At 41.0% G+C, this 24,641-nt stretch overlaps 1 protein-coding gene across 1 annotated transcript; it reads left to right on the top strand.

The window, feature by feature from the left end:
* Positions 1-4,376: 4,376 nt before the first annotated feature.
* On the top strand, positions 4,377-11,773 carry LOC114187895. The gene is made up of 10 exons (XM_028076302.1): positions 4,377-4,656; positions 4,819-4,892; positions 5,028-5,500; positions 5,642-5,810; positions 5,946-6,080; positions 8,583-8,720; positions 8,762-9,130; positions 9,890-10,095; positions 10,180-10,403; positions 11,508-11,773. Exons 1-10 carry the CDS (start codon positions 4,377-4,379, stop codon positions 11,771-11,773), a joined length of 2,334 nt encoding a protein of 777 aa, XP_027932103.1.
* Positions 11,774-24,641: the final 12,868 nt, after the last annotated feature.

The following is a 24,641-nucleotide window of genomic DNA, read 5'->3' as shown; positions in this document are numbered from 1 at the left end:
TCTGCTTATAAATATTAGAATCCCAGCATTAACTTCTTAATTTGGAGCAAAAATGACAAAGCATAGAGTGGGGTGAGAATATAAAATTTTGGAATGCTGTTAGTCGCAAGAAAATGCGGTGTGGGTAGATATAGCATTTTGGGTTAAAATAAAAATAAGACGTCAAAAGAAAATGTAACACCCCATTTAAATAATAACCTTAATTAAATGAAATGTCACATAATAATATATGAAGTAAGATCATGGAGTATAGACACTACTCCTTACAATTATCCAGAAGAAACCAAGAATGAACTAGGGCACACCATGGTGCTAGTAACAAAATAGAGTAAGGGATCGACAATATTCAAAATAAAGCCCAAAGACAAGACAATACATGGGCCACAACCCTGAAAGAAAACTCAAATAAGCGGAATCCAACCCAGATAGGCTACGCAGCGGAATCTCCGTTACCCTATTGACCACGAGGAGTTCTTGCATCTGCTCACACCAATAAATTGATGATCATCGCAAAAAGAGAAAACCACACACATAACATACAAATAAGCAAAAAGGGTAAGCTAAAGTAGAAAATGATTTATTATACCATTGCATACAACTTTATAGCCAAAGATACATACATCAACCAAGCATGTGAAGGCTCGCAGACAAGACACTAACACTCAAGACACGACTTATCCGGATACATATAATTAGTCGGATTCCCCAAATTCTTGCACTTGTGGTGGCCTCTACTACTCTGTAGAGCCAATTGCCAATGGGTTTCACCCTACCACTCAAAAGGTTAGCCTTAAAAGATCTAAGGCTTCCTACTACTCTCACCACTTGAGTCAGTATGCTCTATGTGAGACTAACTAACTTATTAAAGTGTCAGGATGCAATCCTTACCTTGAATCCTTACTAAATTATATAATGAGACACTACCACGAACTTCATGGAATTACGTCCTAAGTATGAGGCACCACCATGAGCTCCCACTAACAAGGGTCAAAGGAATTACGTCCTGACCATGAGGCACCACCACGCAACCATCGTGGAATTACGTCCTAACCAAATGAGGCACCACCACGAGATCTCACCTAGAGAGTGTAAGACCCGTGAAATTAATTTAATTAATTAAATAATTAATTAATTAATAAATGCGAGTAGAAAGAGCCTTTATGGCATTAATTATTGTTTGATGTCACGTGGAAAAGTACAAGCTCAAGTGGTTGAGAGTACTTTGATTGTGTGAGAGGACTTAGGATAGAGTCTTATGTATGCCAATTATGTGTTGTATGATTTATTATTATTTTGTTTTGGTAATATAATTGTGAATGGTGAGTGATAGTATAATCATAAGATTATAATGGTTATCACCAAATGTGTTTTGGCATAGTGGTTATGCTATGTTCTTATGAGTAGAAGGTCACGAGTTCAAACCTTGATGGGCATAGAGTAAGCTTTATTTTTGCTAACTATTAGTTGTGGTTTGAATGTGAAGAGGCAAAGAAAACCTAGCAGAAGGGTAACCATTAGGTGCTGAAAAATCATCCAACTAAGGGACTTGAATAGCCATTAAGCCCACATTAAAGCCAATCTCGTTTTTTTGCATTAAACCACCTTAAGGCACTTATAAAAGGAAGAATTTAAAGGGGAATAGGGTTTCTGCAATTTGGTTAGTTCACCTATAGAGAGGAGCACGAAATTGAGGCTGTAAGGTGAGGTTTTCGGTGCGTAAGGGGCTGAATTGAGAGAGAGTCTGTGGCAAATCATTGGCAAACCAAGGAATCCCACTTTTCTTCCCAATTTCAATCAAACATTCAGGTTATGGGTGCTGAATTTATATGTATTTTCATATGGTTTGTGTTACTGTGTTTTTTGCTCAAATTGGATTTGTATGTGGTATAATTATTTGGATATTACATGCGTTTGTGATTGAGAAATTGGGTACTCTTAGTGCTGTTGTCAAATCTTTGATATTTCACATGAGTTGAATGTGGGGTTTGGGGTCCTGCGTAGTTCTTCTGGGAAAGTAACGAGTTGGGTATTCAAAGGAGATGAAAATTCGGTTATTAAGCATGATTCTGATGTATTTGTGCCATTACATGTGCTGGAAATGATTGGTTAGTGTTGTGGTATTGTTTTTGGCGAAGTGTGTGCGTGAACAGACTCAAAACCCTGCAAGTCTCACTTTGGGTTCTAGTTCGTGGTTCTCGCCTAGGCGACCAGGAAAAGGGTTGAGCGACATGGTCTCTCGCTCAGGCGAGAGGCACTCGCCTAAGCGAGGTCGCGAGGAAACTTGGGAGTTTTGAGCGCGACATCTCACCCAAGCGAGAGGTGTTCGAGTTCTGAGTGATAGGAATGCTCGCTTAGGCGAGAATGGCTCGCCTAAGCGAGTTTGCGATGGGAATTGATGTTGGTTGTTTGAATCCTCGTTCAGGCGAGGTGTGTGATAAATTGAGCGATAGTATGGCTCGCCCAGGCTAGAGGATCTTACCTAAGCGAGATAACATGATGATGCTGTTGTTTTAAGCTCGCTCAGGCGAGGTGAATTAGCCTAAGCGAGGTTGAGGTCTTAGCTTGGGCGAGAGTCCCTAGCTTAAGCGAGTTTATGCGAAATTCCATGTTTGTATGTGCTTGTGTGTGTGATTTGGCTGCTTTATCCTAAGTATAGGATGTATATGCATGTGGTGTGGTGTTTGGGCTTGAAGGACTAAGTCTAATAGGGGTCTAGGATGTGCTTGGTGGTTGGACACATGATGGGCATGGAACTGGTTGAGTTCCCGTCGGCTACTAATGGGTGAGGAGTCTTGAGTATGATGATTACATGTGTCGGGCGCACGATTGGGAAGGAACTGTTATATTCCCGTCGGCTACTATTGGGCGAGGAGTCCATGGTATGGTGATTGCGTGCATGCCATGGTCCAAGTTGAGAAGACTTGGATGTTTTACTACAGATGAGGAGTCTGTAGGGCAGGACTGTGAGCGGGACAGACTCATAGGGTTGGACCACAAATGAGTTAGTTTCGTGGGAGCACAGTGAAGTCCCAAGACCTAGTACATGTATATGACTCATGAAGGACTATGAGGTCATGGTTGGGTTATTTGAAAAGCATGAAATATTATTTATGTTATTTTGGGATGAGCGACATATTTATTTCTTGTATCTATTTATATATATTGTGCATAGCTCACCCTTTCTGTGTGTGTGTGGCGATGATCGGATAACTTGTTATCCGAGAGTAGATGATTTGACAGGTGGGCCAGGAGATGCATAGACTCGGAGCGAGGGTTAGCTGGGGATTTGTTTATATGTTGTTATTTTACTTTTGAGATAAATATGTAATCTTTTGGGAGCCATTTGAACATTATTTCAGTTTTATAATTATGGACTCCTGGTTTTATGACATGTATATTAAAAGTTTAAATTCCCAGCGTTTTTGGGAAATGATTATATTTTAAATGCAGTATTTATTTTATTTCAGAATTTATTTATTAAATATTAGTAATATTCCTTATGGATGTTACAATTGGTATCTGAGCAAAAGTTTTGAAAATATTTTTAAATATTTTGGGGCTAGTGGGGAGTCAGCTTATGGATGTGGTTGTTTGTTGCATGTTTGTGTGTTGAATGTTGAAAAGATGTGTGTGGTTTTGTTTGACTAAGTGACTAATTTTTAACCGTTGTAATGTGGCATATCCAGGCTATGGCTACTAACAGGAGGAGGAGGAGTGGTGGTGCTGATGACATCGCTGAGGCGATTCACCAGATGGTGGATGCGATGCAGCCACCCGTAGTAGTGCAGCCTAGGACGGCGATTGCACCAATCAGGGTGCCGACCGTGGAGGACTTCTTGTGCCACAAGCCAACTGAGTTCACTGGCAAGGCCTCCCCTAATGAAACAGATGTATGGCTGGGAGAAGATCTTCAAAGTGATGAACTGCGAAGATGAGCAGAAGCTGTTGTTCGCTACTTGCTGAATGAGGATGCTGAATATTGGTGGGCAGGCATGCAACAACAGATGGAGACTAGGGAAGAGTCAGTGTCTTGGGCCAACTTCAGGACTCGTTTCCTAGAGAAGTACTTTCCAGATATGGCAAGATAGGACAGGGAGATTGAATTCCTGGCATTGCAGCAAGAAGTCATGACAGTGCAGGAGTATGTTAACAAATTTGAGCACTTGGCGAGGTATTCCTCACAGAACATCACCGAGGAGTGGAAATGTTTAAAGTTTGAGCAAGGACTCAGACTTGAGCTGAAGAGGGTGGTAACACCTTTGAGAGAGAGAAGATTTCATGTCTTGGTGGAACAGGCCAAGAGTGCGGAGCACCTTAAGAAGGGCCCTGGTCCAGTTGTGAGCCGACATCAGAAAAATGTCGTTGAGGCTAGGTAGATGAAAAAGCCTTATAGCACACCACAGACATCCCAGGGTCCCTCTTGCTACCAGTGTGGAGGACCCCATCTGAAGAGGAACTGTCCTCAACTGGCAGGCGGAGTAGGAGGGCCAGGCGACCGTTGCAAGTGCTTTATATGCGACAAACCGGGACACTTCGCTAACAATTGCCCAGAAAAGAAGAGTCCTGGTGCGAAGAAACTAGCAGCATCGCCAGCAGAGAGAGCTAGAGCAGCTGGTCGGGTCTTTGCATTGACCTTGATGGAGGCTACTAAATCAGGTAATCTCATTCTAGAACCATGCTTACTATTGGGTTAGATAGTTTTGGTGTTGTTCAATTCTGGAGCAACACATTCTTTCATTGCTAATGCGTGTGTGGGGAGATTGAATTTGGTGAAACGCGATTTGGGATGTGAGTTGCTTGTTTCAACTCCCTCCTCAGGTCAAGTGGCTACCAGTTTAGTCTGCGTTGGGTGTTCAATGGAAGTGGCAGGTCGCAGATTCAATGTGAACTTGGTGTGCTTGCCTTTGGAGGGACTGGATGTAATCTTGGGGATGGACTGGCTGTCTAACAATCACATCATAATTGATTGTGGACGGCGTAGTTTGGTACTCCCAGAACATGAAGGATTGGAGCTAATCTTGACTTAGAGGGCGATAAACAATGTAGAAGTCGGAGCCACCTTCTTTATGATAGTGGCTCATGCAGAGAAGAATAGCACCGCCGAGAAGATCAGTGTGATTCCAGTAGTGGAGGAGTATGCTGATGTGTTTCCAGATGAATTACCAGAGTTGCCACTGAGTAGGGATGTGGATTTCACCATCGATCTTATCCTTGGAGCTGGCCTAGTGTCCATGGCGCCCTATAGAATGGTCGTAGCGGAGTTAGCTGAAATGAAAAAGCAAATAGAAGATTTTCTTGAGAAGAAGTTCATATGGCCGAGCGCATCACCTTGGGGAGCACTGGTACTACTAGTAAAGAAAAAGGATGGTAGTTCGAGGTTTTGCGTTGATTATCGTCAATTCAATAAGCTGACCATAAAGAATAAGTATCCACTGCCGAGGATAGATGATCTGTTGGATCAGCTAAGGGGAGCCGTAGTGTTCTCTAAGATTGACTTGAGGTTTGGATATCATCAGATCTTAGTCAAACCAGAGGATGTGCAGAAGACGGCGTTTAGGTCACGCTACGGGCATTACGAGTATGTAGTGATGTTGTTCGGGGTGACAAATGCTCCTTCTATTTTCATGGACTACATGAACAGAATATTTCGACAGTACTTGGATCAGTTTGTGGTCGTGTTTATTATCGACATACTGATATACTCGGAGAGTCGGGATGAACACGCCGAGCACCTGAGAGTGGTGCTTAGAATTCTCATAGAGCATAATTTATATGGGAAGCTGTCAAAGTGTGAGTTTTGGCTGGAAGAGGTACAGTTCTTGGGCCATGTAATCTCAGCCTAAGGAATAGCGGTGGACCCAGCGAAGATTAAGACAGTGGTGAAGTGGGAGAGACCACAGACAGTTACTGAGGTGAGAAGCTACTTGGGTCTGGCTGGTTATTAGAGGCGTTTTGTGGAAGGATTCTCCAAGATGGTGAGTCCATTGACTCAACTCACTAGGAAGGACCAGCCGTTTTCTTGGACAAACGAGTGTGAAGTCTGTTTGGAGGACATGAAGCGGAGATTAACCACTGCACTTGTAACATCCCTACGGAATATTACTGATATAAAATAAATAAAATTCGAAATATAATAAGGGTCACATTTAATATGAACTATTTCCCAAAACACGAGAAATTTAAAACTTAAATAAAAGTCAATGGCTCCTGCCAAGTTTACATAATGTTCTCAAAAATAAAATGATAAATATAATACATGTGTATCTACAAAATATCCCATGCTAGCCCTCGCTCCGATGCTAAGCATCTCTTGGCCCACCTGTCACATCATCTTCTCCCGGATAACAAGTTACCCGATCATCGCCACACACACAGAGAAAGGGTGAGCTATGCACAACATATATAAAGAAAAACCATAAGTATAAATATGTTTCCTAACCCAAAATTAACATAACTAACTTCATATTTCATAATCACCCAACCATGACCTCATAGTCCTTCATGAGTCATATGCATGAACTAGGTCTTGGGACTTCCCTGTGCTCCCACGAAACTGACTCATTCGTGGTCCAACCCTGTGAGCCTATCCAGCTCATAGTCCTGCCCTACAGACTCCTCGTTTGTAGTAAAAACATCTAAGTCTCACACTTGGACCCTGGTACGCACGCAATCACCATACTATGGACTCCTCACCCAATAGTAGCCGACGGGAACATCATAGTTCCTTGCCCATCGTGCACCCGACACATGCAATCACCATACTAAGGATTCCTCGCCCAATAGTAGCTGACGGGAACTCAACCAGTTCCATGCCCATCATGTGTCTAACCACCGAGCACATCCCAGACCCCTAATGGACTTAGTCCTTCAAGCCCACACACCACAACACATGCATATACAATCTAATCATGGTATAACAACCAAACACACTCACAAGCACATAGAAACATAGTAAATCGCATAAACTCGCTTAGGCTAGGGACCCCTCACCCAAGCTAGACCCTCAATCTCGCTGAGGCTAGTCCACCTCACCTGAGCGAGTTTAACTCAGCAACCAAAACACGTCATCTCGCTTAGGCGAGATCCTCTCGCCTGGGCGAGCCACACGTTCGCCCAAACACCCATTCCCATCTTGCGTGGGCTAAGATACAAGCAAAATACCAAATCATGACCAAGTCATCCCGCTTAGGCGAGCCACTCTCGCCTAGGCAAGAGAGGTCGTCGCCCAAACCCCAAAACCCCTCGCCTGGACGAGAAGTCGCGCTCAACATGCGCACTTTTCATCATGATCTCGCTTGGGCGAACCTCACTCGCTTGAGCGAGTGTATGAGTCGCTCAAAACCAATTCTCATCGCCTAAGCGAGAAGCTCGAGTGAGGTAAGAGTATGAGTCCCTACATGTCTCGCCTAGGCGAGCTCGGCTCGCCTGAGCGAGACTTGTAGATTCTGGGACTGTTTTACGCACACTAGTGCTGCACCAGAGATCCTTTACGCCCTCAACTCACACCAATTCAACTAGACAACCTTACAATCACATAATAGCAAATTATACACACAATAGAGACTTCCATTCCCAATTTTCATACCATAAGAGTATATACAACACATAATAGTCATCATGAGCATCAATTCATAAGAAAATCCCAATAAAACAGTACCCAATTTCCCACTCCGAATTCATCCCATAAACAACTCGAAATCTATAGCATTAAACCTTCAATGTCATATACAATGCGAATTCCATCAAACAAAAATCAGCACACTCAGTATAACCTAAAGAAGACAATTTCGGGTTCAGCTCCCCTAACCTGAAATTGGTGCTCAAAATTGAGACGACAACCACCTTGATTTCCAACCTCCCTCTTCTTTAGCCCTTGCACACCCAAAATTCTTCTCAAACTCTCAATTTCGTGTACCTCACTATAGCAGTTCACCACAAATGCCAAAACCCTTCCTTTTACCTAAAATTTGGCTTTTATAGGTGCCTTTGAGACTTGTTCTAAAAATAAAACAAGTTTGGGCTTTTTAATTCCTCCTCAATGTTACTTATTTAGTAATTTCTCAGCCCCCTTGGCTGCCCCATTCTGCTAGGCATTTCTTTACCCCTTCACATTCATACCACAACTATTAGTTAGCAAAAATAAAGCTTATTCTTTGCCCACCAAGGTTTGAACCCGTGACCTTCCACTCATAAGGCCATAGCACAACCACTATACCAAATCCCATTTGGTGACATAAACAATCATCCCAAGTTTACATTTCAAATTCCACACTCTTACATATTATTAAAAACAAATCATAAAACAACGACATATAATTGGCATACATAGGACTCGAACCCAAGTCCTCTCACACAATCAAAGTACTCTCAATCACTTGAGCTAGTACTTTTCCACGTCACATTATACAGCAATTAATGTCATAAAGACGCCCTCCTTCCGCATTTATTAATTAATTAATTATTTAATTAATTAATTTTTCCCGGGTCTTACAACATCTATACTAGCTATTCCTGACACAACCAAGACGTTTGAGGTGTACTGTGATGCTTCATACTAGGGTGTAGGTTGTGTGTTGATGCAGGAGAAACGGCCTATTGCTTATGCATCTCGTCAGTTGAAGGTACATGAGAAAAACTATCCTATACACGACTTGGAATTAGCAGCGGTGGTTTTTGCTCTAAAAACATGGAGGCACTACTTGTATGGGACACAATTTCAGGTATTCAGTGATCACAAGAGTTTGAAATACTTGTGAATCAGAAGGAATTGAATATGAGGCAGAGGAGCTGGATGGAATATATGAAGGATTACGACTTTGAGCTGTTATACCACCCTGGTAAGGCTAATGTCGTAGCAAACGCTCTAAGCAGGAAGAAAGCTCATGTGTCGGCCATGATGATTAAAGAGTTGGAATTGATCGAGAAGCTGCGAGATATGAATCTGGGATTAGATATGGAGGCAGGTCCTATACGGTGGAAGATGTTGAGGATCACTAATGAGTTTCTAGATGAGGTTCGGGTAGAACAGGGTAAGGATCAGGAACTGCAGCATGTCATTAGTGAGTTGGGCACAAAGAAGAGAAAGGACTTCATGATGGGTAGAGAGAGGGTGTATGTACCCAGCAGTCGGGTATTGAGGAAGATGCTCTTGGATGAAGGGCATAAGAGTCGTCTTAGCATACATCCAGGTATGACTAAGATGTATAAGGACTTGAAGGCTACCTTCTGATGGACTAGCATGAAAACTTATGTGGCAGATTCTGTAGCATCTTGCTTAGTCTGCCAAAAAGCGAAGATCGAGCATCAGAGGCCAGGTGGTACGTTAGAGCCTCTTGAGATTCCTTAGTGGAAATGGGACAATATTTCCATGGATTTTGTTACACATCTACCAAGGTTAGTGAGGGGACATGATTCCATATGGGTAATAGTGGATAGATTGACGAAGTGCGCACACTTTCTACCCATTAATCAAAAGATGTCTCTAGATAAATTGGCAAAGTTGTATGTTAGGGAAATAGTCAGATTACATGATGTGCCTGCGAGTATCATATCAGATAGAGATCTGAGATTTACCTCGAGGTTCTAGCAGTCGTTGCAGAACACTTTGGGCACTCAGTTAAGAATGAGCTCAGCATATCATCCTCAGAATGATGGCCAGTCTAAGAGAACCATACAGTCTTTGGAGGACTTATTGAGAACATGTGTTCTGGATCACCTTGGGACATGGAGTGATGTGCTACCGCTGGTAGAGTTCACTTATAATAACAGCTACCATTCCAGTATTGGGATAGCACCTTACGAGGCCTTGTACGGCAGGAGATGTCGGACACCTTTGTGTTGGCAGTAGGATGGAGAGTCTGTGGTTCTTGGCCCATAATTTTTACAATAGACTACTGAGAAAGTAAGGGTAATACAGGATCGGATGCGTGCAACTCAGAGTTGGCAGAAATCCTACGCAGATAAGAGGAGGAGGCCACTTGAGTTTGAGGCTGGTGACCACGTGTTCCTCAGGGTTACACCTACAGTAAGTATTGGGAGAGCATTGAAGTCGAGAAAGTTGACTCCTCGATTCATCGGTCCATATCAGATTACGAGGTGAATTGGACCGGTAGCATACGAGATTGCATTGCCACCTCACTTGGCAAACCTGCACAATGTTTTCCATGTATCACATTTGAGGAAGTACGTGGCGGATCCTACTCATGTGTTGGACCAAGATGATGTACATGTGCATGAGAATCTAACTTTGGGGGTTGGACTAGTGAGAATTCTGGATTCTCAAGTCAAACAACTTAGAGGGAAGGAGATTCGGACTGTGAAGGTCCTCTGGGACGACGCAACCCAGGAGATGACATGGGAGATGGAGGACCTCATGAGGAAGTCTTATCCTCACCTTTTTGCTGGTAAGTCTTATTTTCGTGGACGAAAACTTTTAAAGGTGGGGTTAAAGTAAAACCCGTGAAATTAATTAATTAAATAATTAATTAATTAATAAATGCGAGTAAAAAGAGCCTTTATGGCATTAATTATTGTTTGATGTGACATGGAAAAGTACTAGCTCAAGTGGTTGAGAGTACTTTGATTGTGTGAGAGGACTTGGGATCGAGTCTTATGTATGCCAATTATGTGTTGTATGGTTTATTATTAATTTGTTTTGGAAATGTAATTGTGAATGGTGAGTGATAGTATAATCATAAGATTATAATGGTTATCACCAAATGTGATTTGGCATAGTGGTTATGCTTTGTTCTTATGAGTGGAAGGTCACGAGTTCAAACCTTGATAGGCATAGTGTAAGCTTTATTTTTGCTAACTATTAGTTGTGGTTTGAATGTGAAGAGGCAAAGAAAACCTAGCAGAAGGGTAACCATTAGGTGCTGAAAAATCATCCAACTAAGGGACTTGAATAGCCATTAAGCCCACACTAAAGCCAATCCCGTTTTTTTGCATTAAACCACCTTAAGGCACTTATAAAAGGAAGAATTTAAGGGGGAATAAGGTTTCTGCAATTTGGTTAGTTCACCTATAGAGAGGAGCACGAAATTGAGGCTGTAAGGTGAGGTTTTGGGTGTGTAAGGGGCTGAATTGAGAGAGAGTCTGTGGAAAATCATTGGCAAACCAAGGAATCCCACTTTTCTTCCCAATTTCAATCAAACATTCAGGTTAGGGGTGCTGAATTTATGTGTATTTTCATATGGTTTGTGTTACTACATTTTGTGCTCAAATTGGATTTGTATGTGGTATAATTATTTAGACATTACATGCGTTTGTGATTGAGAAATTGGGTACTCTTAGTGTTGTTGTCAAATCTTTGATATTTCACATGAGTTCAATGTGGGGTTTGGGGTCTTGCGTAGTTCTTCTGGGAAAGTAACGAGTTGGGTATTCAAAGGAGATGAAAATTCAGTTATTAAGCATGATTCTGATGTATTTGTGCCATTACATTGTGCTAATAATGATTGGTTAGTGTTTTTGTATTGTTTTTGGCGAAGTGTGTGCCTGAACAGACTCAAAACCCTGCAAGTCTCACCCAAGCGGGTCCACCTCGCCTAAGCGAGAGTTGCAGAGTCTCACTTTGGGTTCTAGTTCGTGGTTCTCGCCTAGGCGACCAGGAAAAGGGTTGAGCGACATGGTCTCTCCCTCAGGCAAGAGGCACTCGCCTAACCGAGGTCGCGAGGAAACTTGGGAGTTTTTATCTCTCAAGTATTCAGCTACATGTCGGGAGGACATGACCGCACAAAGTCTGAGCTTTGAAATCCACTTCCATCCTTGATGGCCGATATTTGACAAGCATTAATCCATCAAGCACTACGGAAGCTCTCTTTGATGTCATTGATGCAAATCTTCCTTTTCTTTCGTTCTCGTCCTTCTATGCGAGCTTGGCTTAACTCTTTCTTTTCTTCTACCATCCTCCTCTTGTCCTATTTATCCCCATAACATATTTGCATGAAGTTCTTGTCGATCAAATTTTGTAGAAAATTTTCAAACTTGTTATATGCCTCGATGGAATGTTTAACACTTGGATGGAACCCGCATGCATTCCTTAAGTTATATTCATCTTCAAACAATCCTTTTGTTAGTAGTGCCTAAAAAATAAACCTTCGTGAACTCTGAATTTCGTTCACATTCTTCACCAACTTGTGTCCCTTGAGATTAATAGCATTTATTGAAGCATTATCATGCCCAAAGAGAGGATTGGCATTAATGTTGGGTTTATTCTCTTGAAATTTTAACCACCCTGAGTCGACTAAAGCTTGTACTTTGTGTTTGAAAGACAAACATTTCTCAATAGAATGACCAATGGCTCCCCCGTGATAACCACATGTGGCATGTACATCAAAATTCTTAGAGTGTGGGGGTTGCAATGGCTTCATCGGGTAGATAGCTACCAAAGCATTACTGAGTAGATCCAACAATAACTCCGTGTAAGTCACGAGAATAGGAATAAAATGAATAAAATACTTTTCTTGATTCCTTCTAGGACTAGTGATTTGCCCTAAAGACTAGTTGATATTTGTGTTACCCTCAATTTTCCAAGTGTTATTTGAGACGTGTTGTGATTGATAGAATCCTTGCTGTGGGGATTATGCTTGGTGGGTAGTTGTCGTATGAGTCACACAAGAATGTCAGTTCACCTATCGTTGATAATTTGGAGTGTGGGCCTGGTTTTCCCACTTAGGTACTATTAACGCTGCGTGCACTTCTGCTTCCTTCTTATTCCCAGGATTGAAACTGGACGTTTTAGGAGTTGTAGCCGCGAGAGGGCTATATGCAATTTTTCCATTTTTCAACCCGATCTCTATCCTTTTGCATATGATGATGATATCAACGAAATTTAAAGATACATTCCTACCATGTGTTCATAGAATGGTGGTTGCAATGTGCTCACAAACATTGCCACCATTTCCTTATCATGAAGAGGAGGCTCCACCTGTGCAGCAAGCTCTTTCCATCATTGTCCATACTCCTTAAATGATTCATCATTCTTTTTAGCCATGTTCTGCAATTGCAAACGATCTAACACAATATCCACATTATACTTATACTGTTTCAAAAAGGTATCTACCAAACCCATCCAAGAACGAATGTGAGATGCTTCCAAGTGTGTATACCAACTCAATGCTACCCCAGCCAAACTATCTTGGAGGAAATGGATTAGCAATTTCTCATCATAAGCATAGGCAACCATCTTTCGACAATAGATGGTTAGATGACTTCTAGGGCATGTGGTACCCTCATACTTTTAGAACACCGAAACTTTAAACTTGTGAGGTATTGTGACATTACGAACTAGGCTTAAACTCGCAACATCACTAAACCTATAGTTTCCACCTCCCTCAATAGCTTGTAGTTGTTCTTCCAAAATCTCCAACTTAGTTTTGTTTCCCTTAACATCAGCGGATAGGACCTGTATAGTAGGGTGTGGTGTAATCTTGCCCAAAGAGTCATCACCGATAGTTGTGTTTAAAGGCTTGCGTATTATAATCACTCGTGGTCCCGCAAAGGTAGTCGCTTCATTCCCTGGAATATTGATTGGGAATGAGAAGGAAGCATGTTCAGCCTCTAAATATTCTCCAACAGGTGGGGTGTAACCAGATGGCAATCCGTATGCTGGGAAAACAATAGGAGCGTTGTGAGTGCTTTCCTCACCCTTTGTCGATGAAGCTTCTCCTAAGGCCTATAAGGACTTCAAGGCTCCAAGATTTGACCTACTTGGTCCTTTAGTTGGCTAATCTCTGCTATCATTTTCACTTATGCGGTTTCCTCGTCCTCCATATTCTTATTATTTGCTCGTGTCCCGTAAGGGTGCCTTGGCCTTGCCGTATTTGTTTTTCATATTTTTGCTCTACTATTTTTATTAAACAAAATAAAAGAAGAAAAAGAAAAGGAAGGAAAACATAATACAAATCCTTTATTTTATTAAGAAATTATAAAGTTTTAAGTAAATAGAACTTAATATGGAAAAGAGTCCACACAAACCCAACCCTCTAGAAAGCTCATAAATCAAAGCGTTAGAAAGAAAACCTAATCTCTAGCCCTAGTTATCATCCTCTCAAAGTACTCAAATTACCTTCTACAACCCTAAAGGATAATTTCTTCTTCAAAGTATCAATTCCTAATTGACCCCGACTCCAAATTTCATGTTACCTTCTTGGAGAATTTGCATGATGTTATAGGTTGATGATAAGGGTTGTTCTGCTTTTGGTTCTTTTTAGTTTTTGAACCCACTGTTGATGAATATACACACTTGCTTTTCTTTTCATTGCTTACTTGCGGAGGTATGTCTTGGATGAGTTATTGTGCTTCCACCATTTGGGTAGGGATATACATTCGTTTACGCTATTTTGGTGTGCAACGTTGAAGAGGTTGGTGGTGCAGTACAAACGTGCTTACATGCAATTCGTCTGGGTTTTGTCTTTGGGTGGATCGATGCTCGTTGTTGATTGATGATTCATTTTTTGGTGACAGTGGATGTGGGACACTGATATTTTCTTGTAGGGCTGGATCGTTTGGAGTGGAAACTTGCATATGGACTCGGTTGTGGCTACGTGTTTTGGGTCCATTTTTGGTGTAGTATGGTCTCGCATGGCTACTCCCTAGCTTTTGGCAACTGCTAGGTTTTCTTAAAATCCTTGTATCACGTTGTAGGGGGTGCAAGGGTCACGAACGAAATTTATGTTCTCTTCCTTCTCTTAAAATCCTTCTTTTTCTTTTCTCTTTCTTCTTTCTTTCCTCTTGTTTCTCGGTGTGGTGAAGTTGGTTCTAGTGTAGTGTGCAGAGCTGTTTCAGGTGCAGCATGTGGAGTTGGTTCGGGTGCAGCATGGTGGGCTGTTTCAGAATTCACTAGTGCAGTGAGGGCTTTTGGCCCCGGTTGTTTTTTATATTATGCCCCGGTTCTAGAACCGAGGCATAATGGGGTGAGGCAAAAAAGGGTGATTTTTGGCCTCGGGTGTCAACCGAAGCCATAGGAAGTACATTTTTGCCTCGGTTCTCTAAGGACCCGAAGCCATAGGGGTACTTTGCTCGTACCACTATTAGCACTAGTGCACTCATCCTCGCCATCGAGATCATCGACAAACGCTGTCACGGCCAGACCTTCACCAGCACTGAATGAGCAACGCACCGCGACGCTCAGACCCATGCTACCACTGCACGGTCTGAATACGACAACGACAAACCACCATGAACCAGTAGAGCCAAGAGATCTAGAGATCCAACACCTCCACCGCCGTTCGAAGCAGAACTTCAAGCCACTGTTACGGGCAACCCTACCACTGTGTCGCCATCACCACCGCAAACAAAGGAAGACAGTGACCACCAAATCACGCCTTTGCCGTGAGTCGCGAGCACGCCTCTTTCGCCAATGACGAACTAAACCACCACATAAGAAAACAAAGACGAGAATGCCTCCACCGCATGCAAAGTGTTCGCTCAGGGACGAAGGTGAACAGTGCGATGTCGCGAATTGGGGAACCTAAATAGGGCATATAGCCTCGGTTCAATTAATAACCGAGGCCTAAAGTCCCTTTATGGCCTCGGTCAATAAAGACCCAAAGCCAAATGTGACGATGCTGGTGACATTTTTGAAATTAGGGTTACTGGCTGACTTATAGGCCTCAGTTCTTTTTTAACCGAGGCCAAAAACCTCTTCATATTGCCTCGGTTCAATTACACCTGAAGCCAAAAGTGCTGACGTTGATGGCATTTTTGAAATTTTGGTTACTGGGTTGCCTTATAGGCTTCGGTTCTTTTGCAATCGAGGCCTAAAACATCTTACTTCACCGGTTTTGCACACACCCGAGGCAATATAGTTGGACGAAATTGCAAAAATGCCACCGCCTCCTTATAGGCTTCGGTTCCGCTATAACCGAGGCCTATAAGACGAAGTAAAATGTCAAATCTGCACTAGTGATTGCATGGGTATTGTGTTTGGTTTTCTTCACTTTGTAGTGACGGGAATGGTTCCTAAACACCTTCTCTTTCTTACTTTCTATTATTTCCCTATAAAGATATATGTCTTTTGTTTGATTCACGTGATTGCAGCAGTTCCCTATTGACCCTACATGTTTTCTCTTTCTTTTCTTTTTTTTTCTTTAAACCACACGTAAATGCATGATATGTAGGGGCCACGAGTTTGCTTTGTCCCTTTTTTCTTTAAAACATGTTGTAGTCTTTAAAATTGGTGTAGACCGTGCCATATTTCTTTTCCTTTCTCTTTTTGGCTTAGCTTTTCACGTGAATGAAGGGTACAAAATCCTTGGACTTCCTCTTGTTTAATGCGTAAGAGAAATTGGGGCAGCGGGTTTTAAAATTTCAAGTATGATAAATTATATCTGGTTATTTTCTTTAAAGGGTTAGAAGCGCTTGGAGTATTAAGTGATGTTTTTCTTTCATTCTTTCTTTTTCTTGTCCTTGTATTTTATTAAATTTTTGGCATGTGTTAAATATAGGTGTGATATATGAATTTGGTTTGGTTGTGGGACTTTATTTTTCAAGCATGATGTGATGGTGTATACTTGGATGGCAATATGATATTCACATGTGTTTGGATGTTGAGAGTGTTTTGTCTTGTCGAAAGCTCTTGGTGAAATCAGATGTTGTGTGAGGTTTTCCGTACCTAGGAACCTAGTGAAGACTCTTTCGCCTGTGTGAAGTAGTGGAAAGGGGTCCTCTTCGCCTATGTGAAGCAGTGGTAGAGGATTGGTTCGAGTGTTGTACCCTCTCGCCTATGTGAAGTAGTGGGGAGGGGAAAGATGTTTCTCTTTATTTCGGCTCATTGCGAGTATAGTGCCCGATGTGCGATGCATCGACGTTTTTACTCATAATTCCTTAAGGGATAACGGAGACAGTCTGGCTTCCTTAAGCGGGACACATCAAACCATCTGTTATAGGAAACTAGATGTTGTTGTAGGGTGAGAGGCCGCGGAAAACCAAAGATTGTTTATGATTACTATATGTGAAGAGGAATTGAGATGAATGTGATGTTATGCTTGGTTTGGCATGATTGATTTCATTTTGCTAATTGTTTCTTGAATGCGACGTTGAGTATTATTATACATATTTTATTTATGAATTTCTTTTATGAATATCATTGTTTATGGTTAGCTTACCCCTATTTGTTTGTTGTTTGTTTGTTGCATGTGCGATGATCGTATAACGTGTGTGTTATACGGTAGCAAACGGTAATGCAGATATTTCTGACTCGAAGTAGATTGTGGAAAGCATGGAGTGGACTGGGGGGATTTTGACTTTATTTTGGTTTATTTAAATTGAACATTGAAGACTATGAGATTTAATTTTGATTCCTAGTATTTAATTGGAACTTGGTTGTTTTTTTATCATTACTATTTAAACTAGTGTGTGGATTACCTATTTACATTTAAAGTTTAAGATTTTATTAAATGTCTTTTCGTGATGCAATCGTTTTACTTGTAAATAATTGAGCTATAACACCTTCTCATGACACCTTAATTTGGGGTGTTACATTTTTGGTATTAGAGCCTGGTTTTCGAAAATGGGGAGTGAGCTCATCTAGTTGATGTTGTGTGACTCTGAATTGTATTGTGTTTTATGACATTTAACTGGTAATTATTTGGTTATATACATATTATAGCAATGGCACGTAGATCTCAGAATTCGACCAACTCTGTTGACGAAATGGCTCAAGCTATTCAACGGTTGGTCGACGCAATGCAACACCAATTGCCGTAGGTAGTGCACGCACCAGTGCAACATAACAGTATGAATGAATTCATGCGTCACAAACCGCCAAAGTTCAATGGTAAAGTAACTCTAGATGAGGCAGATGCATGGATTTGAGAAATTGAGAAGAGTTTTCGGGTGCTCGGCTGTAGTAACGCACAAAAGTTGAAGTATGCTACTTTTTTGCTTAATGGCGAGGCTGAGTACTGGTATATTGAAGTCTTAATTTGCATTTTATCCTTGTTAAAATAAAATGTAGTGGGGCAATTTAAAAGAAAAACGCGAAGAAAGAATGAACAACTTAGACATACTAAATATATGCTATAAAAATATATAATGCTATGTGTCACAACCAAAATCGTGACGAGATGACAAACAAAAAAAATTGAGAAAATAGAGTTTGGAAAAAATGTTTGGAGTCGCCAGCATGGTTATTATAGGAAACTATGGAAAACCTTAAAAAAACAGCAAGGTCTACCAAAATAGATTTAGGGTACAGGAGTTGGTTACACATAGGGAAGGTGTTAGCTCCCTACAACGCCCGTCCTAAGACGATACCTTTAATTAAAATACAAATGGATGTGGTCTCCTTTAAATGTTTATTTTCCAAAATAATAAAAAGAGAAGTGGGACCAACCAAAAAAAGTATTAGAAAACGGGACTCACGCAAGCATAGAATATTAAAACATGACATCTCTCACTTATTCATGCAACAACGCTAGCAACCTAGTGCAATTGACAAGCATTAATTATAAAAACTAATGAACCCAAAATGCATGACAATAATGTTTTTTCCATCAAGAAAGAAATGGTGAAAACATCAAATTCAACCAAGATCATAACCAATTCTCAACAAAAATCGCATAACACAACAAGAATTAATTTTTGTGAACCTAAACGGGATATTGGATTTGCACGCCTAATTGACCAGACGAATAGTTGTGTTGGAACACTAAGAAGCACGTGGCGGTGGTGATCGAAGGTGAGTGGGTTTTTTATATACGAGGGTTAAAAGAAATTGTGTGTTAGGGTAAGAGAGAGGTCTCTAGAGTCGTACCTTTATTCTTTTGCTTGATGGGTTTATATACACAAAATTATTAATCTAATGTAATCTCGTAATAAAGTCAGTCTTGATTATAAAGAAAAATAAAAGACAAGAATTGATTTTACTATTATCACATTATGGGAATCAAATCACAGAAAAATCAGAGCACAAAATCAAACGTGATCAGGAAAAAAGATTTTAATTAGTAAAAGAGATATTGCTTAGAATCATATTACTACTTTCTTTATCTGGAAAAGAGGTGTCATAAAATCAGAGCACAAAATCAATTATCCTTGAGATAAAATGATTCTAAATATTAAAACAGATTTTGCTTATAAATATTAGAATCTAATCATTAACTTCTTGATTTGGAGCAAAACTGACAAAGCATAAAGTGAGGTTGAGAATATAAAATTTTGTGCTGCTGTTAGTTGCAAGAAAATGCGGTGTGAGTAAATAGAGTATTTTGGATTAAAATAAAAACAAGGCATCAAAAGAAAATACATAAAAGATTGAAATAGTCTTTTTCTTTTTATTTATTATTATTATTATTATTATTATCATATTATTATTTTAGAAAAAGAAAAAAAACAAAGAAAAATCTTCTTTTTATTTTTATTTTTAAATATATTTTTATTATTATTTACTCTATTATTTTATTAAACTGGACGAAATTGGATGTTGACACTATGAAAGATGCAATAATGCATGCAACTAATCTAGTTGACCTAGTGAATGAAAGGTTTGCAACTAAAATGCAAAGAATTGTAAAACCTCAAATGGATGCTAATTATCTTATTAAAATTGAAAATTATAAATGAATGTAGTGTTGAACCTGACATTATAGATTAAAACTATACTACAAATGATAGAAACCTATTCTGCGCATCATTAAAGACACTAATTGACACCTACCTAATTCAGAAAATGCATAGGACAAAAAAATCTCTAATTGGGTAATAACTAATGTGCATGGAAATAAAAATACGAGATTAATGCAACAACAGAAAATTGTAAATCCAAATTACACAGAATACAAAATCAGTTTGCAGTTCGAAATACTCTTAAAGACTACTATATGAATGGATTCTATAAATAAGGTTAGGTTAAAATACCTTTTTCCCTCAATTTTTATCAAGTTTTTTCAAATAAGTCCTAATTTTGGTTTTGTATTCAAATAGGTCCCAATTTTCGTCAATTTTGCTCAATTGGGTCCTTTTTTGCTAACACCGTTTAAATCATTAACGGCCATGAACAGTGACTGCCACGTGTCACTTCGTGTTTTTTTTGAATTTTTTTATTTTTATTTTAATTTATTTTAATTTATTTTTATTTTTATTTTTTAATTTTTTAAAATTTTTAAATTTTTTTTTAAATGTACACGTGCCAACTCAGGAGTGTGCCATGTGGCATTTCGTGGTTTTTTTGAATTTTTTTGAATTTTTTTAAATTTTTTTAAAATTTTTTTTTAAAATTTTTTTAAGTGTCCACGTGTCAATCCAATAGTGTGCCACGTGTCAAAGTCAATGTTCTAAATTCAATTTGGTCCCAATATTTGTTATTTTTGTTCAATTAGGTCCCAATTTTTGTTAACATTAACCAATTTGGTCCCTTCTGTAAGACCCGGGAAAAATTAATTAATTAAATAATTAATTAATTAATAAATGCGGGTAGAAGGCGCCTTTATGGCATTAATTGTTGTTTAATGTGACGTGGAAAAGTACTATCTCAAGTGGTTGAGAGTACTTTGTTTGTGTGAGGGGACTTGGGTTCGAGGCCTAAGTATGTCAATTATGTGTGATTATTTTTGTTATTGATTTTTTTAGGATATGTATGAGTATGCGATTAGTGTTGAAAAATATTGTTGATTTGTGAGTATCACCAAAAGTGAATTGGTATTGTGGATGTGCTTTGGCCCTATGAGTGGAAGGTCACAGGTTTAAACCTTGGTGGGCAAAGAATAAGCTTTATTTTTGCTAACTAATAGTTGTGGTATGAATGTGAGGGGTAAAGAGAAGCCTAGCAGAATGGGGGGTAATACCTATCTAGGTAAAGGGAAGGGTTTTGGCAGTGCTGGGAATTCGCCTTTGAGAGGAGCACGAGTTTGGGAGAGTGAATTGAGTTTTGAGGTGGTTTTGGAATCAAAGGGGGTTCTGTCTTCGCAATTATTGAGCACTCAATCCAGGTTAGGGGTGCTGAAACTATGTGCATTCCACTATTGATTATGTTATGCGTTCTGTTCTAAAATTTGAATATATATGTGGTTTGGTTTTGGTGTGGTATGCACTATAATTTGAGAATTTGTGAATGGAATGGGGGTACAAAGCCTTTTTGGGTGTTTATAATAATTGAATGAGGGTTTGGGTACCATTCTTGGGATGTTTTGTCAAATTATGCGATTTGGGAAGTCCAATGATGTTTACACTGCGTTTCATGGTTTAATTGATGTAATGGACTGAATGAAATCGAGTACATTGCAAATTGGTATGATTTTGGTATTGGTTTGGTGCATTGTGTGCGGGAACAGACTCGAAACCCTGCAAGTTTCGCCCAAGCGGGTCCACCTCGCCTAAGCGAGAATTGCAGAGTCTCACGTTGAGCTCTGATTTGTGGGTCTCGCCTAGGTGACCCAAGAGAGGTTTGAGCGACGTGGTTTCTCGCTCAGGCAAGAGGCACTCGCCTAAGCGAGGTCGCGAGGAGAACCTGGAAGTTTTATGCGTGATATCTCGCCCAGGCGAGATGTTTTGAGTTTTGAGCGATCGACACTCTCGCCTAGGCGAGAGTAGCTCGCCTAAGCGAGTTCGCGACGTGTTTTCTTTTGTGTGTGGTTGAATACTCGTCTAGGCGAGGTTGGATGTGATTCTGGGCGAATTGGTGGCTCGCCCAGGCGAGGGGATCTCGATTAAGCGAGATAACGTACTGTGGGCACTGTGTAAAGCTCGCTCAGGCGAGGTAAACTAGCCTAAGCAAGGCTGATGGCTTAGTTTGGGCGAGGGGTCCCTAGCCTAAGCGAGTTTATGTGAACTATTGTGTTTCTATGTGCTTGTGAGTGTGTGTTTTGGTTTTTTATCATAAGGACTAAGTCCAATAGGGGTCTAGGATGTGCTCGATGGTTAGACACATGATGGGCATGGAACTGGTTGAGTTCCCGTCGGCTACTATTGGGCGAGAAGTCCATTGTATGGTGATTGCGTGCATGCCAGGGTCCAAGTGTGAGACTTGGATGTTTTTACTACAGACGAGGAGTTTGTAGGGCAAGACTATGAGCGGGATAGGCTCATAGGGTTGGACCACGAATGAGTCAGTTTCATGGGAGCACAGGGAAGTCCCAAGACCTAGTTCATGCATATGACTCATGAAGGACTATGAGGTCATGGTTGGGTGTTTTGGAAATTTTGAGTTTTGTACTTATATTGTTTTGGGTGGGGAAGCATATTTACTTCATATATATCTGTTTATGTTTTATTGTGCATAGCTCACCCTATCTGTGTGTGTATGGCGATGATCGGATAACTTGTTATCCGGGAGCAAATGATGTGACAGGTGAGCCAGGAGATGTGTAGACTCGGAGCGGGGGCTATCTTGGGATATTTTGTAGATACATATGTATACGTTTACTGTTTTGTTTTTGAGAATATTATGTAAATCTGGCTAGAGTTGTTGACCTTTATTCTAGTTTTTATGAATCATGGATTCCTGGATTTATGGATTTTAATTGTCAAAGTTTTAAAATTTCCCGTGTTTTTGGGAAATAGTTCATAATCAATGTGGAATTTAATGAAATTCAAATTTTATTTATTTTATATCAGTAATATTCCTTAGGGATGTTACACTTGGTATCAGAGCAAAAGTTTTGAAAATATTTTTTAAATATTTTGGGGCTAGTGGGGAGTGAGCTTATCGATGTGTTGTTTGTGGTATGCTGTGTGTTCAATGTGAAAAGTGTGTGATTTTGTTTGACTAAACGACTGATTTTTAACAGTTGTAATGTGGCGTTTCCAGGCTATGATGACATTGCGGAGGCGATTCAACGCATGGTGGATGCGATGCAGCCACCTGTAGCCGCACAGCCTAGGACGACGATTGCACCAGTCAGGGTGCCGACTGTGGAGGACTTCTTGCGCCACAAGCCAGCTGAGTTCACTAGCAAGGCCTCCCCTGATGAAGCGGATGCATGACTCCGCAAGTGTGAGAAGATTTTCAAGGCGATGAACTGTGAGGATGAGCAGAAGCTGCTCTTTGCTACCTATCTACTGAATGAGGATGCAGAGTATTGGTGGACAGGTATGCAAGAACAGATGGAGACTTGGGAGGAGCCGGCTACCTGGGAAAACTTCAGGATTCGTTTCCTAGAGAAATATTTTCCAGATACTGCTAGACAGGATCGGGAGGCGGAGTTCCTTGCGCTGCAGCAGGGAGATATATCGGTACAGGAGTACATTAACAAATTTGAACACTTGGCGAGATACTCCTCACAAAATATGACTGAGGAGTGGAGATGCTTGAAGTTTGAGCGAGGACTCAAACATGAGTTGAAGAAGGTGGTGACACCTCTGAGAGAGAGAAGATTCTCGGTCTCAGTGGAACAGGCCAAAAGTGCTGAACATTTAGAGAAGGGCCCTGGTCCTATTGTGAGCCGACATCAGAAGAATGTCGCGGAGGCTAGGCAGATGAAAAAGCTGTATAGCCGACCTCAGACATCTCAGGGTCCTAGTTGGTACTAGTGTGGCGGACCCCACCTGAAGAGGAACTGCCCTTAGTTGCCAAGCGGAGTAGGAGGTTCAGGCGACCGTCGCAAATGCTTCATATGCGACAAACCGGGACACTTCGCCAACAATTGCCCAGAAAAGAATAGTGTTGGCATGAAGAAACCTGCGGCATCGCCAGCAGAGCGAGCTAGGGCAGCGGGCAGAGTCTTTGCCTTGACCACCACAGAGGCTACACAGTCGGGTAATCTTATCCTTGAACCTTGTATGCTGTTTGGTAATGTAGTGCTTGTGTTCTTTGATTCTGAGGCAACCCATTCTTTTATTTCTAATGTGGCGTGGGGAGATTGCAATTGGTGACACGTGATTTGGGATGTGAGTTGCTTGTTTCAACTCCCTCCTCAGGTCAAGTGGCTACCAGTTCAGTCTGCGTTGGGTGTTCTATGGAAGTGGCAGGTCACAGATTCAAGGTGAACCTGGTGTGCTTGCCTTTGGAGGGACTGGACGTAATCTTGGGGATGGACTGGCTGTCTAATAATCACGTCATAATTGATTGTGGACGGCGCAGTTTGGTATTCCCAGAGCATGAAGGACTGGAGTTAATCTCGGCTCAGAGGGCGATAAACGAAGTAGAAGCCGGAGCCACCTGCTTTATGATAGTGGCTCATGCAGAAAAGAATAGTACCGCCGAGAAGATCAGTGTGATTCCAGTCGTGGAGGAGTATGCCGACGTATTTCAAGATGAAATACCCGAGTTGCCACCGAGTAGGGATGTGGATTTCTCCATTGATCTTATCCCTAGGGTTGGCCCAGTATCCATGGCGCCTTACAGAATGGCACCCGCAGAGTTTGTAGAGTTGAAGAAGCAAATAGAAGATTTGCTTGAGAAGAAGTTCATTCGGCCGAGCGCATCACCTTGGGGAGCACCGGTACTGCTAGTAAAGAAAAAAGATGGCAGTTCGAGGTTGTGTGTTGACTACCGTCAGCTGAATAAGCTGACTATAAAGAATAAGTATTCGCTGCCGAGGATAGATGATCTGTTGGATCAACTGAGGGGAGCCGCAGTGTTCTCTAAGATTGACTGGAGGTCTGGATACCATCAGATCTTAGTCAAACCGGAGGATGTGTAGAAGACGGCGTTCAGATCACGTTACGGGCATTACGAGTATGTAGTGATGCCATTCGGG

Source organism: Vigna unguiculata, chromosome 1 (genome assembly GCF_004118075.2).
Source record: "Vigna unguiculata cultivar IT97K-499-35 chromosome 1, ASM411807v1, whole genome shotgun sequence".
Lineage (NCBI taxonomy): Eukaryota > Viridiplantae > Streptophyta > Magnoliopsida > Fabales > Fabaceae > Vigna > Vigna unguiculata.
This window is presented reverse-complemented; position numbering and strand designations above follow the sequence as displayed.